The 19,782-nt window shown below is 37.3% G+C and overlaps 1 protein-coding gene across 4 annotated transcripts in view; it reads left to right on the forward strand.

Annotated features, from left to right (window-relative positions):
* Positions 1-3,133: 3,133 nt before the first annotated feature.
* Positions 3,134-19,782, forward strand: part of LOC120528668 (CD209 antigen-like protein C) — a 36,275-nt gene continuing 19,626 nt past the window's right edge. For 2 of the 4 annotated variants that reach the window (XM_039752828.1, XM_039752831.1), the window contains exons 1-4: positions 3,134-3,327; positions 11,044-11,123; positions 14,307-14,381; positions 15,389-15,457. In XM_039752828.1, coding sequence (XP_039608762.1) covers positions 11,045-11,123; positions 14,307-14,381; positions 15,389-15,457 — 223 coding nt within the window. In that variant the 5' untranslated portion in view covers positions 3,134-3,327; position 11,044. The remainder of the gene's footprint in view (positions 3,328-11,043; positions 11,124-14,306; positions 14,382-15,388; positions 15,458-19,782) is intronic. The other 2 variants (XM_039752829.1, XM_039752830.1) reach the window with 2 other exon arrangements.

Here is a 19,782-nt window from a genome sequence, read left to right on the forward strand (position 1 = left end):
GGCAATTCTAAAATAATCAGAATAGTTGAGGAACATACCATTTTGCAGAACTGCATTTATTGTGGACACAACTGGCTGGCGGTTGTTACAACATGCCACGTGTCACAACTACCATGTCATGTAACAACTGAAATTAGAGCTGGAACACAGGACCATCTGATTGTTGGCAACTTTTACATGGACAGGTGGAAATATGTGGAACTATTTATTCAGATGAGATTTTTCTTGACAAATACAAATTCATGTATTCAAGGCATGTCAACAGGTTTCGCCTTCTAAAGGAGCATATGCATCACTTTTTTTACGTTCTTTTTCTGTTCTTCATTTTACTAATGAGTTTCAGGGAGTGTTTGCCATGTAGATTTAAAATTACCTAATATCCCCACTGATAGTTGGTCTCTCATAAATAGTGTGCAAAGTTTTAAACATTTCCTTCTGTAAAACTGAGGTTGATTGGTTTTATTTGTAAAGACCAACTCCCATTCTTTTTGTCAAAATATATGTAAAAAGTTAATTCAAGGATTGGTCACAATCTGCTAATCTGCCTGGTTGCTGAGTCTGTTCTCACCACTGGGAGATCTACTGTATTTCATGGCTAGAAGTTTCCATATTTACAAGAATGTACACATAGTTTGATTATTTTTGAGTGTATGCATATGTGTGATATACAGTGCATCCGGAAAATACTCACAGCGCATCACTTTTTCCACATTTTGTTATGTTACAGCCTTATTCTAAAATGGATTAAATTTATTTTTTTCCTCAGAATTCTACACACAACACCCCATAATGACAACATGAAAAAAGTTTACTTAAGGTTTTTGCAAATTTATTAAAAATAAAAAAATTGAGAAATCCCATGTACATCAGTATTCACAGCCTTTGCTCAATACTTTGTCGATGCACCTTTGGCAGCAATTACAGCCTCCAATTTTTTTGAATATGATACCACAAGCTTGGCACACCTATCCTTGGCACCTCTCAAGCTCCATCAGGTTGGATGGGAAGTGTCGGTGCACAACCATTTTAAGATCTCTCCAGAGATGTTCAATCAGATTCAAGTCTGGGCTCTGGCTGGGCCACTCAAGGACATTTACAGAGTTGTCCTGAAGCCACTCCTTTGATATCTTGGCTGTGTGCTTAGGGTCGTTGTCCTGCTGAAAGGTGAAACGTTGCCCCAGTCTGAGGTCAAGAGCGCTCTGGAGCAGGTTTTCATCCAGGATGTCTCTGTACATTGCTGCAGTCATCTTTCCCTTTATCATGACTAGTCTCCCAGTTCCTGCCGCTGAAAAACATCCCCACAGCATGATGCTACCACCACCATGCTTCACTGTAGGGATGGTATTGGCCTGGTGATGAGCGGTGCCTGGTTTCCTCCAAACGTGATGCCTGGCATTCACACCAAAGAGTTCAATCTTTGTCTCATCAGACCAGAGAATTTTGTTTCTCATGGTCTGAGAGTCCTTCAGGTGCCTTTTGGCAAACTCCAGGCGGGCTGCCATGTGCCTTTTACTAAGGAGTGGCTTCCATCTGGCCACTCTACCATACAGGCCTGATTGATGGATTGCTGCAGAGATGGTTGTCCTTCTGGATGGTTCTTCTCTCTCCACAGAGGACCTCTGAAGCTCTGACAGAGTGACCATTGGGTTCTTGGTCACCTCCCTGACTAAGGCCCTTCTTCCCCAATCGTTCAATTTAGATGGCCGGCCAGCTCTAGGAAGAGTCCTGGTGGTTTTGAACTTCTTCCACTTACTGATGATGGAGGCCACTGTGCTCATTGGGACCTTCAAAGCAGCAGAAATTTTTCTGTAACCTTCCCCAGATTTGTGCCTCGAGACAATCCTGTCTCAGAGGTCTACAGACAATTCCTTTGACTTCATGCTTGGTTTGTGCTCTGACATGAACTGTCAACTGTGAGACCTTATATAGACAGGTGTGTGCCTTTCCAAATCATGTCCAATCAACTGAATTTACCACAGGTGGACTCCAATTAGGCTGCAGAAACATCTCAAGGATGATCAGGGGAAACAGGCTGCACCTGAGCTCAACTTTGAGCTTCATGGCAAAGGCTGTGAATACTTATGTGCATGTGCTTTCTCAGTTTTTTTATTTTTAATAAATTTGCAAAAACCTCAAGTAAACTTTTTTCACATTGTCATTATGGGGTGTTGTGTGTAGAATTCTGAGGAAAAAAATGAATTTAATCCATTTTGGAATTAGGCTGTAAAATAACAAATGTGGAAAAAGTGATGCACTGTGTGAAAAAGTAATGCACTGTGTATACCTGCAGAGCATTAGCACCATATGTCACAGCAGGTCTATGCCAGCAGTTTCAGAGCAGAAGTGACATCATTGCATGTCTAGAGCAGCAGTTTTGTAATAGTTGTTTATAAGTTGTCGCAAATCTAATTGATTTGTACGCTAGCCACACCAAACCCTAACCTCAAAAAAACTAACCCCTAACCATAACCATTCCTAACCTTAACTGCTGGACTAGAACTGCTAGCGTAGACCTGCAGTGACATATGGTGCTCTGGCTCTGATGTTGGATATAACAGGGCACATAGGCAGTCAACAAATATTATTTGACAAGATATGTGATGGCAGTGATGGACTCCCCTCTACTTTTGTTTCAATATTGCCATTTATTTACTAGCATTTATCTTGTACCTGCTTTTGTTGAAATTCTGCTGTATTTTACTTTGTCTCAAAACTTTGCTTTGGCCTCAACCCCACAAATGACTGTACAAGGTACTTGCACACTCCATAGTTAATATTTTAAGACTGCACTGGTCTTTAATTCTTCAGGAAGACATAAGCTTCTGTGCAATGACAGGGCAGTGATCCATCAAAAAGGAGCTGATAGTCCACACAGATGCAATGCTTGTCCACAGTTGTGAGTAAGGAAACAATAAATTAATTTAAGTTAAACTATGTCTCTTTATTTGAACATACTGGTTTAATCAATGAGTATCATAAGGCTATTATACATTCTTTACATACTGTACTTGTGCAATTAATCCTGTCAGTATGGTTTCAAATTAAGTTGACTAACTGTTTTGGACATCCTGCCCTGCATATAAGAACATCTAACTGTTTATGAAGTTGTACTCACACAGTACACAGTTTACTACAGCATTAGGAAGTTGAGCATCTGAAAACTGCTGAGACACAGCTACATGCTAACCACTTAAATTCCTGTGTGTGTTTCTTCATTGCAAAGGGAAGTGCAGCTTGAAATGATGAGTCTCTTCGCAAGATATTTTCATCTGAAAGAATTTTAGAAGCTATAAATACACAACAACACACAAGACAACAACATATCAGGTTTGGCACTTCTTTTCTGTTATTTCTGTCTTTTTGAAATGTATGTAGACGAAAACCTGAGACTTGCTAGCATGTAGCTTTCATATCCAATTAGTTTTTAGTCTTTGTTGTTCTGGCTATATTTTTTGTGTGTCTTTAAGCAGCAATACCTTAAAAAGTTGGGTAGTAACGAAGAGGTGGTTGAAATAAGCACTTCAAAAATTCAGGCCATATATAGTCAAGATTTTACGCTAGAGAAGTACAAGAGTAGAGCTACAACTGAGTACAGGTTCATTGCCACCCATACTAATGGAATAACATCAAATGAACATCAACTTTCAATGACAATGGTCTAAAATTTCAGGTGCTGAATAGCTGACATTGGAAAAACCTGTAATGTGACAGCATCAGGGTGTTATCATGTAGCTATTGTCGTTTTTAAGCAAAGAAACATAAAAGTCAATTAGATTGATTGATAGGAATGCTAATAGTTATTAAAGCCTTAATTTGTTGAATGTAAAAGGAACCTGAGAATCATGTTCAGGTCTTAGAATGATTAATCACATTCAAGTTGTTTTGAGTTTCTTAGAGTTCAATGATTTTTTTATGTGTACATGTTTCTAAAATAATTTTGTACTTTACATGATATTTGGGATATAGCGGGTTGGACAATGACTGACTGACTGACATGATATTTGTATTATATAGAAGGTGGAATGAATTTCTCTCCTTCAGAATAATGAAGTTGTCATATTTTACGTTATGTTAATTGCTGGTTGGCAAAAGGTCAGTATATTACTACAAAAAGCATGGCTGCTGTGCTGACAGTGTCAATAGTAACCACTTCTCATTTACTGTATACGTCTTCCATCTGAGCATCTGTTGTTTCATCATTATATCCTCTGCTCTGACATGCATAAAAAAACAGATTTTTGGCAAACTCTGAGTTAGAATTTAACTGTTCCATGACCTGCTCCGAAAAAAAGAGATCAGTTTTGGCTTTGATTCTACAATTGAGTCATACCTATCTGTGCCCTCATTACTTCCATAATTGCCTTAAGTAATGAGACTGGAAAAGCTTATCCTTCCAAAAGTCTTGTGATTCCATTCTGGGTTAGCACTGCTAAACTCATTTTTTTTTTTTTAGATTTTTTGAGTCAGCAAGCGGTCTATCAGTTTTCTGTCCTATTCCCTGTCTTACGCTCTTTATGGCATTGTCATGTTTGGACATACATTTCGAGTTTCAGTTTGAAGCTCAGAATGTTCCACTTGCTGCAGTCAAAGTTCTCTATTCCTCCCATTTTTATTTTTCTATATCCAGCTGAGGTCGGCCTTTAAGACATGTGGAGTAAAAAAAATTTCTCTTGTTCTCTTTCACTGTAACGTACTCCCATTTAAAGCTGATCTTTAATCTACATGTGAAATTTTGCAAAGTCTCTTCGCACCTTTACCACTATACTCCTTCCTCTTCATGCTACAATATTATTTCTAAAATATCTCACTAAACCGTATTAACCAATATACTTAATTTAAGTTCATATCCTCTCTGTATCTTAGACCCTGAAAGCTTTTCGCTATGGGTCTGGCCACTAACCCCCTACAGCCACTTACTTTTCTAAACATCGCTTGTTCTTTTTTCTACTTTTTTTGTTTCCCATCTGCTCTTTTTGGTCTTCCATTTTCTGAGTCTTTGTTTTCAATCCTCTTTTTTGACATTACATTTTACCTTATGTATTTCTTCTCCCTCTCTCCTCCTTTGGTCACGTGTTTCTGTTTGTCTTTCTTCAATCTTCTGTATTGATATTTCTTTCTCACCCCTTATTTATCTCCTCCTGGACCTCTCTGCTTTGCCTATAATCTCTCTTTCCGCTCTGTCTCAGACATGGGCATGTTCTAAAAATCTTTCTTCTAACTAGTGGTAGTTCACATTGTATAACCTGATCTCTTTTAAACTATATTTATTGGCTGCTACTGCTAAGCTGTTTAGGAGCTTGGTGGCTGGTCCTCCATGAAATGCAGATCTTTTCAATTCTTTTAGCCTTTATACTCAAATCTTGCATGTTTTGACCTATTGGGAAGCTGCTTATTTTTTATTGCTTTGTTTTTTTCCTGTCCCCATAGATCTTCAGTGTGACTTCTCCTTTATTTTTTTTTTTAAAATCAGTTATATTCATTTCAATTTATATTTATTGTTTTCAAATAAAAATAATTATAGAAGTGCTGCGCTCCTCCACATTTCCAATTTTTTACAGCCTCGGTAAGAAGTTATACAGTCCATGGATTCTAGGTAGTTGTGGCAGATTCTATATGGACAGACAGGCTAATTTAAGACAACATTTTTGTGACATTCCCTTTCCAAACAAGTGGGTGATCCTACCACTGCCATCACTACTGCCTCAGTTCAGTACTTGCTAATATTTTCTCCACTCTCTGAGCTAAGAACGATCTCCTCAGTCTGTCAGTGGAGCAGGACAGTGACAGCAGTCTGTCGCTGAAGCTGCTCCTCTGGCTGGAGATGATACTATTCAATGGATGCAGTGGAATTTCCATGATTGACAGCAGCCTGCTCAGTGCCTGTTGCTCTGCAACAGATGTCAAACTGTTCAGCTCCCTGCCTACAATAAAGCCTGCCTTCCTCACCAGTTTGTCCAGGCGTGAGGTGTCCCTCTTCTTTATGCTGCCTCCCCAGCACACCACCGCATAGAAGAAGGCGTTCGTCACAACCGTCTGATAGAACATCTGCAGCATCTTATTGCAGATGTTGAAGGACGCCAGCCTTCTAAGAAAGTATAGTCGGCTCTGTTCTTCCTTGCACAGAGCATCAGTATTTTTTATATATGCTAACACTGACTAATTACTTTGCTATATATGTGAAAGGTTGTAACGAATCCTGATTTAATACGTCATCTTCAATAGAGATGTATGATACCCTATCTGAAAATTTTCCCATATCTACCTGCTTTAGGTATCTAGGGGCAGACACTTCTGCTAAATTAGGGTAATGGCTTCCTCTAATTGTTGTTGCATATATAATAAAGTCAGTGCTTCTATCCATTCCTGGACCAACATAGCCGTATCCTTTCAATCTCACCTGGCTGCGATTAAAGTGAATGTAGTCTACTGCTTAAATTTTGTGAGTACTATACGGTGCCTTCCACTGTTATTGGCACCCCTTGTAAAACTCATTAAGAAGGGTTAGGAAAAAATCACTGTTTGCTGAAGAACCGTCATCTTGCACTGAAAAAAATGAGAAACATCTGACCTTTAATTGAAACAGGTTTATTCAAAGAAAAACAAAGCCCTCATCAAGAAATACATATTTTTAACAAAAACACATGTGCCACAATTGTTGTTATCCCTTCATCTAATACTTTGTTCTACCTGCCTTTGCCAGTAGCCTTTTCTTGTAACCTTTTTTAAGGTTGGAGAATACAGAGCTTGGCATCTGAGCCCGCCATTCTTCCTTACATAATCTCTCCTGGGTCCTCAGCCTTTTCTGTGTACTCACCTCCTCAGCTCACTCCACTGGTTTTCAGTAGGGTTCAGGTCTGGGGAGTAAGATGGCCACGGCAGAGGTTTGATTTTGTGGTCAGTTAACCATTGCAGGGTTGATTTGGACATGTGTTTCGGATCATTATCCTGCTGGAAGATCCAAAGATGATCTAGTTTTAGTTTCTTGGTGGAGGCAGCCAGATTTTGATTTAAAATCTCCTGCTATTTCATGGAATCCATGATGCCATGTATCCTAACAATGTTTCCAGGACCTTTGGAGGAAAAACAGCCCCACAACATCACAGAATCTCCACCCTAATTCACAGTTGAGACAAGGTTCTTTTCATTATAGTCATCCTTCTATTTACACGAAACCCACTTTGCATTTTTATTGCCAAAAAGTCCAATTTTTGTTTCATCAGACCATAGAACACGGTTCCAGTGAAAGTTGTAGTAGCGTTTTACAAACTCCAGGGGCCTCATGTTTAAATGGTACATATCCACAAAAATGTTGTTTCCATGCTCACATCACAATGTATAAAAACTAAACTTGGCGTAAAGCCATACACATTTTCACACCAGCTTAATCCCTGGTGTACGCAAGTTCTCCGCTCGGTTTTGCAAACTGGTGGCACCCAGCGTCAAAGCAGTACTATTGCTCCAGTGTGGTTTTTCTTTCATTTTTAGATCCACATCCCTGACATGGCTTTATCAAATACACTGAAATTAACCACATATCGTTTATTAGTTTAAGGCATCTGATTGTAATTAACCTATAACAATATAATGGTCCATGGAATGGCCAAACTATTCGAAATACCATAGTTGCTTTAGCGTTGTTACACTTACTGCATCACTTGGAGTATTTATCCCACTGTATCTGAGTGTGGAATCACAGCTCTACAGATGCTGATCAGAAAGAGAATTATCGGTATACAGCATCAAGCACACACTGCCTCAGCCATGCACACAGTCTGTTTCAACTTCTTCCATACAGCAAACACTTCAGAGCCTTTCCTGTAGGGACCTCGCGTTTCAGACACAGTTTCATCCCAAGAACTATAAACACACTTAATCAGTCCATCAAGTGCTCCTGGTAGAACTGCTTGTATTTATAAGTACAATTACCTCACTGTAAACTTGCACTACAGTTATAATATTGCACAACCTGTGCCACTTTATAAAGCGCATATTTACATATGACGATGACTGGCTTCTAAGTCGATTTAGATTTCTAAGTGCTATCTTCTTGGAGCTCTTGATATAATTTTTAAGATGAAATCCAGCAAAGTATGTTTATTACATTATACAGATAAAATTTTAACATGATTTAAATAGTCTATATTTTTAATAATGAAACATGTGAGGACATGGTGGACAGTGGTAGCAATGAGCTGGCGCCCAGTTCAGGGATTGTTCCTGCCTCGCGGTGTATTCTTGCTGGTGCTGGTGCGACACTGGATGGATAGATGGATAGAATAATTAAACATGTACTATGAAGGCATTTCAATGGTCCTTAAAAGTTTTGAAGAATCGGCGTTCTCAACTTACAGATAGCTTTACATCTATTACATTGCTGATTGTGTGGCAATTATTTACTTGGGGAAAGAAAAGTAAGGACAGAATTTCGGGGTTAGAATGTTAAAAAAAGACAGTACTGCTGCAATAAATTATTTCATCAAAGGTCGCGCATGGCGCAGCAAGCATCTTGCGTGAGGCATAAACAATCTCTGGAAGGGGTGCCAGTTGGTCACTATCACTGCTGTTCCCATGTTTAATACATGCTTTAATTCCTATCATCATTAAAATGATATCAAGTGTACATCTTAGTATTTAAATTGTTCAGAGAGCTGTAATATCACAAATGTAATGGATTCTCTGTCCTGTTGGAGGAAGAGAAAGCCTGTTTAAGAAGCACGTAGTGATTCACACACTTAGAACACATAGAAAAACACATACAAAACAAAGCATTTTACGTGCTACTTTAGTTAAAATGGGATTTGAGAAACTAGTAAATTAAACGACTTTAAGATGAAGTTTATGACGTTCTACTTTAATGACAAAATAAGCTACATGATTAAAGTGGAAATTTCGAGATTAAAGTTGACATTTCAAGCTTTTTTCCCCACTGTGTCCCTATTTTTTTTCTTTCTTCTGTCCCCAAATAAGCTTCCATATGACACTCAAATGGTGGGCTACGACCTGCCTTTTCACGGCAACTTTGATATCTGAGAACTTCTTTTTTATTTTGGGCACTGTGCGACTTTGTGAACTTGAGCTTTTGAGTTTCTCTGACACTCTGTGTCACTCGATCAACATCCTTTTGTTGTTTATATCACTGTTTAAACCAAGAAATAGTATGTTGTTCCTTGCCTCCACTTGGTATTTGCTGAAATTCTTTTCCCCCATGCTTTTACCATTGTCTTTTCACTGAATGCTGAACTTAAGGGCTATTTATATTGATTTCCATATTCAAAGAGGCATAATTCTGGGAGGAGACGGGGTGGGACAAATTTAGTATCTTTCTCTAGGCTTTTTTCCTGCCTAGACTTGGGATCAAAGAAAATTGGTAAGGGAAATTTTTCCATAAATGTACCCTTGAACAATGCAGATTGTGTAATGGTAGGTCATATTACATATTAAAATGCCTAAAGAGCATCATTATCATTATTTACTAGTGAACCTTTGCTTTAACGAATTTGTTTGAAAAAAAAAGTCAGAAAACAAAGAAATTCACTTGAAAGATCTCCTCATATTCAAAAGTTAAATATTTATAATTATTAAAATATTTCATGTAAAATCCAAACTAGCATGTCTGGATCTGCAAATATCTCCAAAAATAACATATCTGAGATTTTATTTATCTATAATAATAATAATAATACATTTTATTTATAGGACACTTTATGTTTGTAGTAAATCTCAAAGTGCTACATATATAGTTTAAACAAAGGCAAAACAAGTTAAAAACAGAGATAAAACAACAATAATTAGTAGCATTCTTGTTAATATGCTTTCCTAAATAGAAAAGTCTTTAGCTGTTTTTGAAAATAGCCCAGAATCTGCTGTGTTCTCAGGCTCTCTGGTAGGCAATTCCAGAGCCATGGACCTGAGGCTGCAAAGGCTTGTTCACCCATTGTATGAAGTTTGGTCATAGGGGGCGAAGGCGGTAGGTATTTGCAAAATGGACGTTTCTTGTAATGGATTGTACTATAAAGAGTTCCTTAAGATATTGTGGAGCATTTCCATGGATACACTGCTGAGTAAGCAGACAAAGTTTGCATTCAATACAGAGGTGAATAGGGACCCAATGAAGTGACCGAAGGATTGGTGAAATGTGTTCATATTTTCGCACCCTCATCAGGATCCTTTCAGCACTATTTTGAATTTGTTGTAGCTTTTGAAGGCTCTTGTTGGGTATCCCGATGAGGAGTGCATTACAATAGTCCAGCCTGGAGGAGACAAATGCATGAACCAGCTTTTCAGCATCACAGAGGGAGAGGCAGGGACGGAGTTTGGCTATATTTCGGAGATGAAGGAATGCAATTTTACAAAGGTGATGGACGTGTATAAAATGACAGATGGAAGTCTAACTTGACACCCAAATTTGTAACTGAAGGGGAGAGGGCAATGGTACGGTCAGAAAAGGAAATACAATTTAAGGAGGAATGAAGTTGATGGGGGGTAACAATTAAAAGAGCCTCAGTTTTGGTGCTGTTCAGTTTGAGGAAGTTCTTTGACATCCGGGCTTCAATCTCATCCAAGCAAGAGGAAAGAGTTAATGGAGGTGTACGGGGGATTGAATCCATTCTCACTTAGAGCTGTGTATCATCAGCATAACAGTGGAGTGAAATTCCATGCCTACCGATGATGTGACCCAGGGGAAACATATAGGTGTTGAAAAGGGCTGGCCCAAGGACTGATCCTTGTGGGACCCCACAGGTGACAGTGTGGGTACGAGATTTAGCGTCCCCCAGGGCCACATATCTATACTAAACTTTCGTATCTAAAAAGAAAAGTTTTTATTTCATAATCATCCACAGCAAATGCAGCTAATAAACGGCTTGTTCACAAGCTAATAAACTGATAGAGCAGGAAAATACATACAAGGAGAAGGAAGAAAAGAAGCAGAATGGGAGCTTAGTCCAGAAAAAACATGTTTTTCTCCTTTGTTTGTGAGACATTGATTCTGAGTTGTAAATGGAACCTTTTCATTATTACTCTTCTGATGTTTCATTTTCCCAGGATGGCAGATGAGGTCCAGTATGCGTCAGTGACTTTCTTAAAGAAAAACCAGCAGGCAAGACCTTGCAAGGATGCAGCAGGTCAGATGCTAACAGTTTTAAAACTTAAATCATGATTTAACTTCATTTTGTATGCTGTGTGTTTTGCCATTGAAGTTAGGAAGGTTGTATTGATGGTGAAGTCATTCAGACTTGAAGATGCATCACTTCTTTATGTGTATTTATCCATCTGCGGTAGGCTGGCACCCTGCCCTGGGTTTGTTTCCTGCCTTGTGCCCTGTATTGGCTGGAATTGGCTCCAGCAGACCCCCGTGACTCTGTAGTTAGGATATAGCAGGTTTGATAATGGAGGGATGGTATCTATTCATCAAAACTATAGTCATCATTATTAATCATTTTCAATCTGCTAATCCTAATGAAGGTCACTAAATATTGAAGTGTTATTTAATTATTGGGAGATATATTTTTAATGTCACCAGTGAATTTATTTTACTTCATGAAAGCTGCAAATAATTCTTCTGGAAACCCGGCTGACTTACCTAACCTTCCTTCAGTATCTGTTGGGGATGCTATTTTAGTAATCAGGCGGACACTGAGCTATGCTTAGCAGGTCATCCTGCACTCAGGCACTTCTTCCAACATTTCCTTGGGAATTCCAAAATGCTCCCAGGTCAGCCAAGAAATCTAAATCCTCATCCATGTCCTGGATCTACATTAGGTTTTTTTCTCAGTGCCTAGAAGATGCCAAGGGGGGATTGGGGGTCTTATTTTAACTATGTGTCTTACCTCATCAAATGGTTCCTATTATCCCAAACAATTAGTGACTCTCCTGTGACTTCATCCTGCATTGCCATGTTCATGATGCAGTCCACATAGGCTCTGGTTCATTGCAACCATGAACCAAACTATGTAGTTTTAAAAATGGATTGATGGATCTTGCATTTTACAATCATTGTCTACACCGTGAAATTACCTCACAGACCCAAAAATGTGTCTCCCAATCCTAATTCAGTTAAATTTGTATATATATTTCGAGTCTACGAGATGTTCTCTCAGTGCCTCTTTTTTCCTCTCACATCTGAAATATCTGCAAGATAGGTTAACCTATAACTGTAAATTCAGCTGGGACGTGAAAGTATGAATGTGAAAGTGAAAGGATCCTGTGTTGGACTGCCATCAAGTCCAGTATTAGTTTGGTCTTGATTCCCTATAACCCTGTAATTGATTAAGCAGTTTATGAAATGGATGGATGTTCTTTGCTATCATATGAGTTGAACTAAATGTAAAGAAGTGTACAAATAAATGAGATAGAACAGGTGCAAGCCCATTTGTCACAAATATGTTTGGGACCTGTGAGAGTCACTTTGTCTGTTTTTGAAATTCTGGGTGGTTTCTCTATTATTGTTTTTAGTTTGTTTTGGTATTTTAATGATGTTATCATACCTCAAGGCTGTGCTTGATTTTCCTCAGATAGATGATCATTCGTTGTTTACATGGCTGAAACCATGTTGTTAAAAACCACATATATTGCAGTCACATTCCACACCATTGTCATTAGAACATTAGAATACTGGAATAATTCAGACAAGAACAGGCCATTGAGCCCAATAAAGCTTGCCAGTCTTATACACGTCTTCTTCTTTCGGCTAATCCTGTTAGGAGTTGCCACTGCGGATCATCTTTTTCCATATCTTCCTGTCCTCGTTATCTTGCTCTGTTACACCCATTACCTGCATGCCTTCTCTCACCATATCCATAAATCTTCTCTTAGGCCTTCCTCTTTTCCTCTTCTAAAATAATATCAAGTAAAATTTTGAAGGTTCTTAAAATCCTAATGTCTACCACACTACTTGGTAACTTACTCCATGTTTCTATGGTACTCTGTGTAAAGAAAAATGTACTAATGTTTGTGCAAAGTTTACCCTTAACAAATTGCTAACTGTGCCTTTGTGTTCTTTCTGACCTCATTTTAAAGTAATAGTCTTGATCCACCAGATCAATTGCCTTCATAATTTTAAAGACTTCAATCATGTCTCCTCTTAATCTTCTTTTGCTTAAACTGTATACTTACAGTTATTTCTGTTACTTACAGTTATCTCTGTATACTTACAAGTAACTCTGTTAATCTTTCCTCATAATTCATCCCCTGTAGCCCTGGAATCAGCCTAGTCGCTCTTCTCTGGACCTTTTCTAGTGTTGCTATGTCCTTTTTGTAGCCTAGAGACCAAAACTGCACACAGTACTCAAGATGAGGCCTCACCAGTGTGTTATAAAGTTTGAGCAGAATAAATATGACATTATCATGTAAACATTATATAAGATAGCAGTGGATGTTACTCAATATCCAAGTTGGATTCATAAAAGCAAACATTTCCTGCACTTGCAAACATTTAGCTCCATGACATTATTCAAAGCATATTACATTGTTTTATATATATATATATATATACATATATACACACACAGTACATATATATATATATATATATATATATATATATATATATATATATATATATATATATATATATATATATAATATTGATATTTTCTAGGCTGTAAAAGAGTGCCGGTATTGCACTGATTCTGAACAACTCAAGACATATATTCAATGTATACCATGAGATAAGATAAAAGAAAAAACATTTATTTGATTCTAAGAGTTATAAGCAGAGGAAAATGAATTAGTGTATATTCAGATAGTCTTCAAAGCGCTTGTGCCAGGCAGAATAAGATGCCATAATCAAAGAAATAAAAGAGAATATATTTATAACATAGGCAGATAGGATTATACATCAAAATGTGAAAATACTACAACTACCATGACGTAACTTCTTTAAGCTGCCGCAAGAGGCCTCAGCCAAGCTTGTGCTAGGGATGCGAGAGGCCCCACCAGATCTTTTCTCGTCAGACTTTTTTTGAGAGGCTTTGACAGATGAAGGAAGTTTCTTGAGGTATGAGAGGTGCTGGGCCATCCTGACTCGTGAGAAGTCCCACAGACAGAGGAAGCTCCAGCGTTACAGATTCAGTTAGGGTTTCCCAGAAATGTGAGAAAACCTTCCAGATGTTGTCATTCTACAGGCGCAAGAGCTCCAAGGTGACACAGAGTATCCAGTGTAATGAATGTGCTTTCTAATAAAGAGGCCTGATTGTGCATACACTGTGCACAATTTAGATGCTTTCCCCTTAAAGTAGAGATAAATTTAGATGCAATGTACAGCTTCAAAGGTTTTCATTTTATTTTTATCTATACCTCATAAACAGAAACAGAAGATGTCACATACACCAAAATAAAAAAAGAAATGATTCTGGAATCCACACAGAAAGTAGAACAAACAGGTAAGGCTGCTGCTTTCTGCCCTTTTAATAACATGGCAATAAAATGTTACTATTGTTTCTTAAAAAGAAATATAAAATTATCAATATTTAAAGTCAAAAGTGGTTTATGATTTTGTTTATCTTGAGAAAATATTGCTTACCACTGCTGTCTCGATGGGCCTGGGACACAGGGGTGAATCCCAGTCCTGTCACTATATCTGTGGAGACACAGACTACTAAGAGGATGAGTGAAATCTTCAACAGACTATCATCCTGCTCTAGAAAAATTCTGAAATGATGTTTTCAATTTTTACTTAATGTATATTTTGTCTGACAAAAGAGTGTTAATCTTCCTGCTTTACTACTGAGGATTTCAAAATCCTTCATAAAGCATATGAATATGAAGAAATCATGTGGGCATAAAGAAAAGTATTGTAAAATTGTTCATCAAAAACCAAGAAGAAACCTGAATTTCTTTTTGTTGCATGAATGCCAAATCTTTTGTGACTATAAAAAGGCTTAAAACTCAGAAGACACTTCTGCAAGCTCACAGCTCTCTTTCAAAATGACATTACGTCATCCTTTGAGAAACATCTCAGTGGAAAACTACAATAATGCTGAAGTTAAAAGAGGAAGATAAAACATAATATTAAGTATAAATGAAAACATGTCCAACATGTTCTTAAAAAGTACCCGATGCTATATGTAATTTCTATTCAGTTAAGAGGAAAAGAAAATTAAAGCTGAATACACTAATACGGCATTTTAAAAACAGAATAGACAGTCCTTTTCAGTTAATGTAATTTTGAAGCATGGTAACATAGTCTAGATTCACATTTATTTAGGTGGTGACATTTTATCTAAATCAACAAATCAGTATGTTAAGACAATTGTTTGTACGACTATGAATGTATATACCACCTTCATGTTTTATTAGGTAGAGGGTTATTGTTCAGATTATTAGTCAGTAGGTTACATTTGTTATTGTGCTCTTTTTGATTTTTTGTATTTTACCCCCAATTTTCTAGCAGATCCAGCAGAAGAGAGGACTTACGATGTAATAAATAATCTGAAAAACCTGCAAACAGAAAAAATAGGTAAAATAGATAATTAGTGCTGTCAGAAGGTTTTACTCTAAATCTTTGAAATCTTTATAAAATAAAGCCTTTGAAATGTTTAATGACTTCTAATTTCAAAAAATATTTTGCAGTATTTTTAAAATATTATTTCATCATTCTTTATTCACGTACTGAAATTAAAATTAGTATAAATGCTTTTTTTTAATGTTATTAATCAAATGAACAGGACAAAAACTAACAAACAGTCAAAAAAGAAATTGTAGCAGGAACAATTTAAGAAAAAGAAAATATGAATTGAAAATGTAAATAATTATTGTAACTATTGTATCGTGATGAATGAGGTATTTTGCACTGTGTGAAAAACACACCACTACGTTTACTCCTTTATGGTATTATCTCCCTACAAAAACGAGATAGATATTGATCTATTTCATTTCTGTGTACCATATTCGCCTAAACATGTTATTCCACAATGAATGTGGTTTTTTAAATTAAGCTCGTTTTAACACTACAACTGCCACACATTTTTTCAGTACTATTGCCGCCAAGGCTATGCCAAGTGGCATCTGAATGCTTTTGTTCTCACTAATAATGGTCTACCAACTTCATATCCTGATAATACATCCCTACTGCCTTAACCCCAGAATTTCTAAGCACACATCTCTAATAGGCAAGAGGATGGTCGGGTGATTACAAAACATTCTGCATCAGCAGTCAACACAAGACTTATTTGAGCAGCTCCTGCACACAACATAGTGCCACTTTACACCACTGTCTTTAGATTTATTATGAATACATCTTTCCTTTTGGTGCTGCATTGATCTGCCAGGAGCATGAGGGACCAGAAGAGACCTTGTGGCAAAAGCGGCTTTCTCTGCATCCACCATAGCCAAATCTACAATTAAACTACCTCCTGTCTTCTCTCGTGTCCGTGCATTCTGTAAATACAAAATATGGGTGTTGATCACAGTCATGTCTAGCAGATTAAAAACACAGTAACAAAGCACCGGTGGCTCTAACTGTGTAGAGCCTTGCCATTTGGTCGAGCAAATCCACACCTGTTGATAAAACATACGTTTTTTTTTTTTAGTGAGATGTTTAGATAAGAAAATTAAAAATACAGCGAACAGAAAAGTACATACCTTGGTGTGATTATAGTCTATCATTGCGCCCAGTTTCTTTTTCTTAGACCTGGGACTGTATTTATCAAGTGCCTCGGAAATTACTTCTAGGAATTGCACTAAAAGTCACACTAGGATAAGAATTTCTCCTAAATCAGAGTAGGACATAAGAAGTATTTACAAAGAGTCCTACATATACTTTCAGCTAGGAGTGAGAGTTCACATTTAAAAATAAAAGATGTCATGAGTACTCACAAACTGGAACTGATGTTTTGCGATACTAACACTTAAGGTTGCACCACAAAGATAATAATACTAATACTAATTAGTACTAGTTGATGAAGAAGAAAGAAAACATAATAAGGTAGGATATTGCACTAAGCTAAACATGTTTATTGTCAATTCACTACAATATCAAGAATGATACTATAATGAGCCCTGAGATGGAGAGACCTAGACACACACATCAAAAGAGAGTAAAGCCAGAAACTGTGACTGTTTTTTTTTAATAATAAATGCTCCAGGTGATTGTTTGCTGGGATATGCTTGTTTGCGACCCTGCTTAGAATAGGGTGGGTTTACAAAACGAATGGGTGATATATAGCTGTACTTTGAGATGAATCACTGTCCCGATGTTATGGCCATGGAAAACACTTCATAAAGTAACCATTAGTAAAACTAGACACAGCTATTCTGGTGCTGTTTCTGAAGTCACATTCACTCTTCTAGCGTTCCTAACTACCTTACACTGAGCTGTCTTTCTTTGTGATCCCTATTTATCCAAAACTCTTGGAGTCCCCTCCTGCCTTCTTGAGCCTTCTATGACTTGTAAATGGTAAAGCATACATTCTAGAGATTCGTGGAATGCAGAGTTCAGTTGCACCTATATGACATTTCACTATCACTCACCCATCCTGCCCCACTTATTTTCAGAGTAATATATTGGCTAATACAATACAGTTTGCATTCATGAATACCAGTGTCTTGATACTGTAATATTGCTTGTTATTCACATATGTGTGTTCATCCACATTTGGGCAATAATCAATATGTGTGTGCTAATTTAGATGAACAGATGGACCAATCAGGTAACGTACAAGATTTGTTAAAAATATTAATCCACCTTTGTCACATTGATATCTTAGTTTGAGTTCATTGTTGTCCAGCGTTTCCAAAACATTCAGCCTTTCCCAGGATGTGTGTGCTGATCTCTGCCTGAGTGCCATCTTGTGGCAGCTCTTAGCAAGTTATGGCAGCTCATAAGCTCTTCTAAATGCTAGTGAAATTAGGAGTAGATTACTAAATTGGAAAAACTGATAAAATGCTTTTACTCCAACTCATAAGAGCAGGACCAAATTTGTGTCACTCTGAGATTTTTGAGTCTGTGAGGACCGTTTCCCTACTATGAGATGCTTGATAAATACATAGTGATGAGAAGCAGACACTCTTTTTTGGCTTGTAGAGATAGAGCAATGATGTGTAACAATACTACATTTTATAGATTATTAAATAATTCTCATTATATTAATTTATTTGGATATGTAGAGGGTTACTATAGGATTATTTAGATAAGAAAAGTGAGTAAACTTCACTTTTTCTTGGAAATGATCAATTAGTATTTAACAGGAATATAGGAAACAACAAATGGTTAAATACTGTAAAAACGTAAAGGAGAAGAAAACTTCTTTCTTTCACATATTTTCTGAACCGTGGTTTTACACGACAAAATTAACTTGAGTTTTTTTTTTGTTCTGTGTTCCATTTGAAAAATTAACATGTTAAAAAGTTAACATTTACTGTTGTATATTATTTGGACCAGGACTTGCATGTGCACTTTGATTGTTGTCACTTTTCATCTTTTTTTATTTCTTTGCCCAGAAACAGGATATATAATACATTGTGATGACTTAGTAGGTGATTTATAAGGTTTTTACCAATATTCTGAAGAGCACACAATGTATCCTGCACCAAGATAATACATTTACCATTGTTGTCTTTATTGTTACATTAGAAAAACTCCCATCTTCAGCTTTGTCATTTTCTACCAGCCATGTTGACCTCTAAAGCCATCTCAGTGAGATAAAGTTTATATACACAGTTTTGCCATTTAAATGCCTGAAAAATAATAAAAATCAGAAAATAGATTCTGCCATGTTTAATAGATGTGATAATAAGAACTATAATTGTGCAAGCCCTAATTGGCTGCACCGAAGCAATCACAGAAAAACAAGTATTTAGTGTCACGGCTTAGGTGTTGCCAAGACTTGCACAGTCACCACAAAAGAAAAGCAACTGGTCCATGAGGAGAGAACAAGAGCAGGCAATTGGCATATAGACATCCAAAAAATGACAGAAACAAAACCTCTGAGATTATGAGCAGTTGTAGCTATGATATCTCAATGATCGACATAGACGTCAGCGTATTCAGTGTTAACATTTGCAATGCACCATCTATAGAAATGCACTTTGTAAGTTATGTAGTAATAAATGCATTGAATTTTTCATTTCAGCAAATGGCACATCACAAACATTAGAGCTGTTTTTACAAATCCCATAACAAATGGCCTATAACAGAGACATAGCAAGCAGATGGACACACAGGAACTTGTCCTTATGTTATTGCAAAAATGATAGCAGGCAGGCGATGTGTTATACAGTAATCCCTCCTCGATCGCGGGGGTTGCATTCCAGAACCCCCCGCGATAGGTGAAAATCCGCGAAGTAGAAACCATATGTTTGTATGGTTATTTTTATATATTTTAAGCCCATATTAACTCTCCCACACTGTTAACATTATTAGAGCCCTCTAGACATGAAATAACACCCTTTAGTCAAAAGTTTAAACTGTGCTTCATGACAAGACAGAGATGACAGTTCTTTCTCACAATTAAAAGAATGCAAACATATCTTCTCTTCAAAAGAGCCCCGTCAGGAGCAGTGAATGTCAGAGAGAGACAGAGAGCGTGACAGAAAAACAAACAATCAAAAAATCAATACGTGCTGTTGGGCTTTTAAGTATGCGCACCGCGATGAAGGGAGCAATGTGAAGGTAGTCTTTCAGCATTTTTTAGAGTAGCCTCCGTATCTTCTAGGCAAACAGCCTCTGTGCAAACAGCCCCTCTGCTCACACCCCCTCCGTCAGGCACAGAGAATGTCAGAGAAAGACCGAGAAAAGCAAACAGTCAAGCACCGCTCGGGAAGCACATCGTATATCATTGAGGA

This window comes from Polypterus senegalus, chromosome 4, assembly GCF_016835505.1.
Source record: "Polypterus senegalus isolate Bchr_013 chromosome 4, ASM1683550v1, whole genome shotgun sequence".
NCBI lineage: Eukaryota > Metazoa > Chordata > Cladistia > Polypteriformes > Polypteridae > Polypterus > Polypterus senegalus.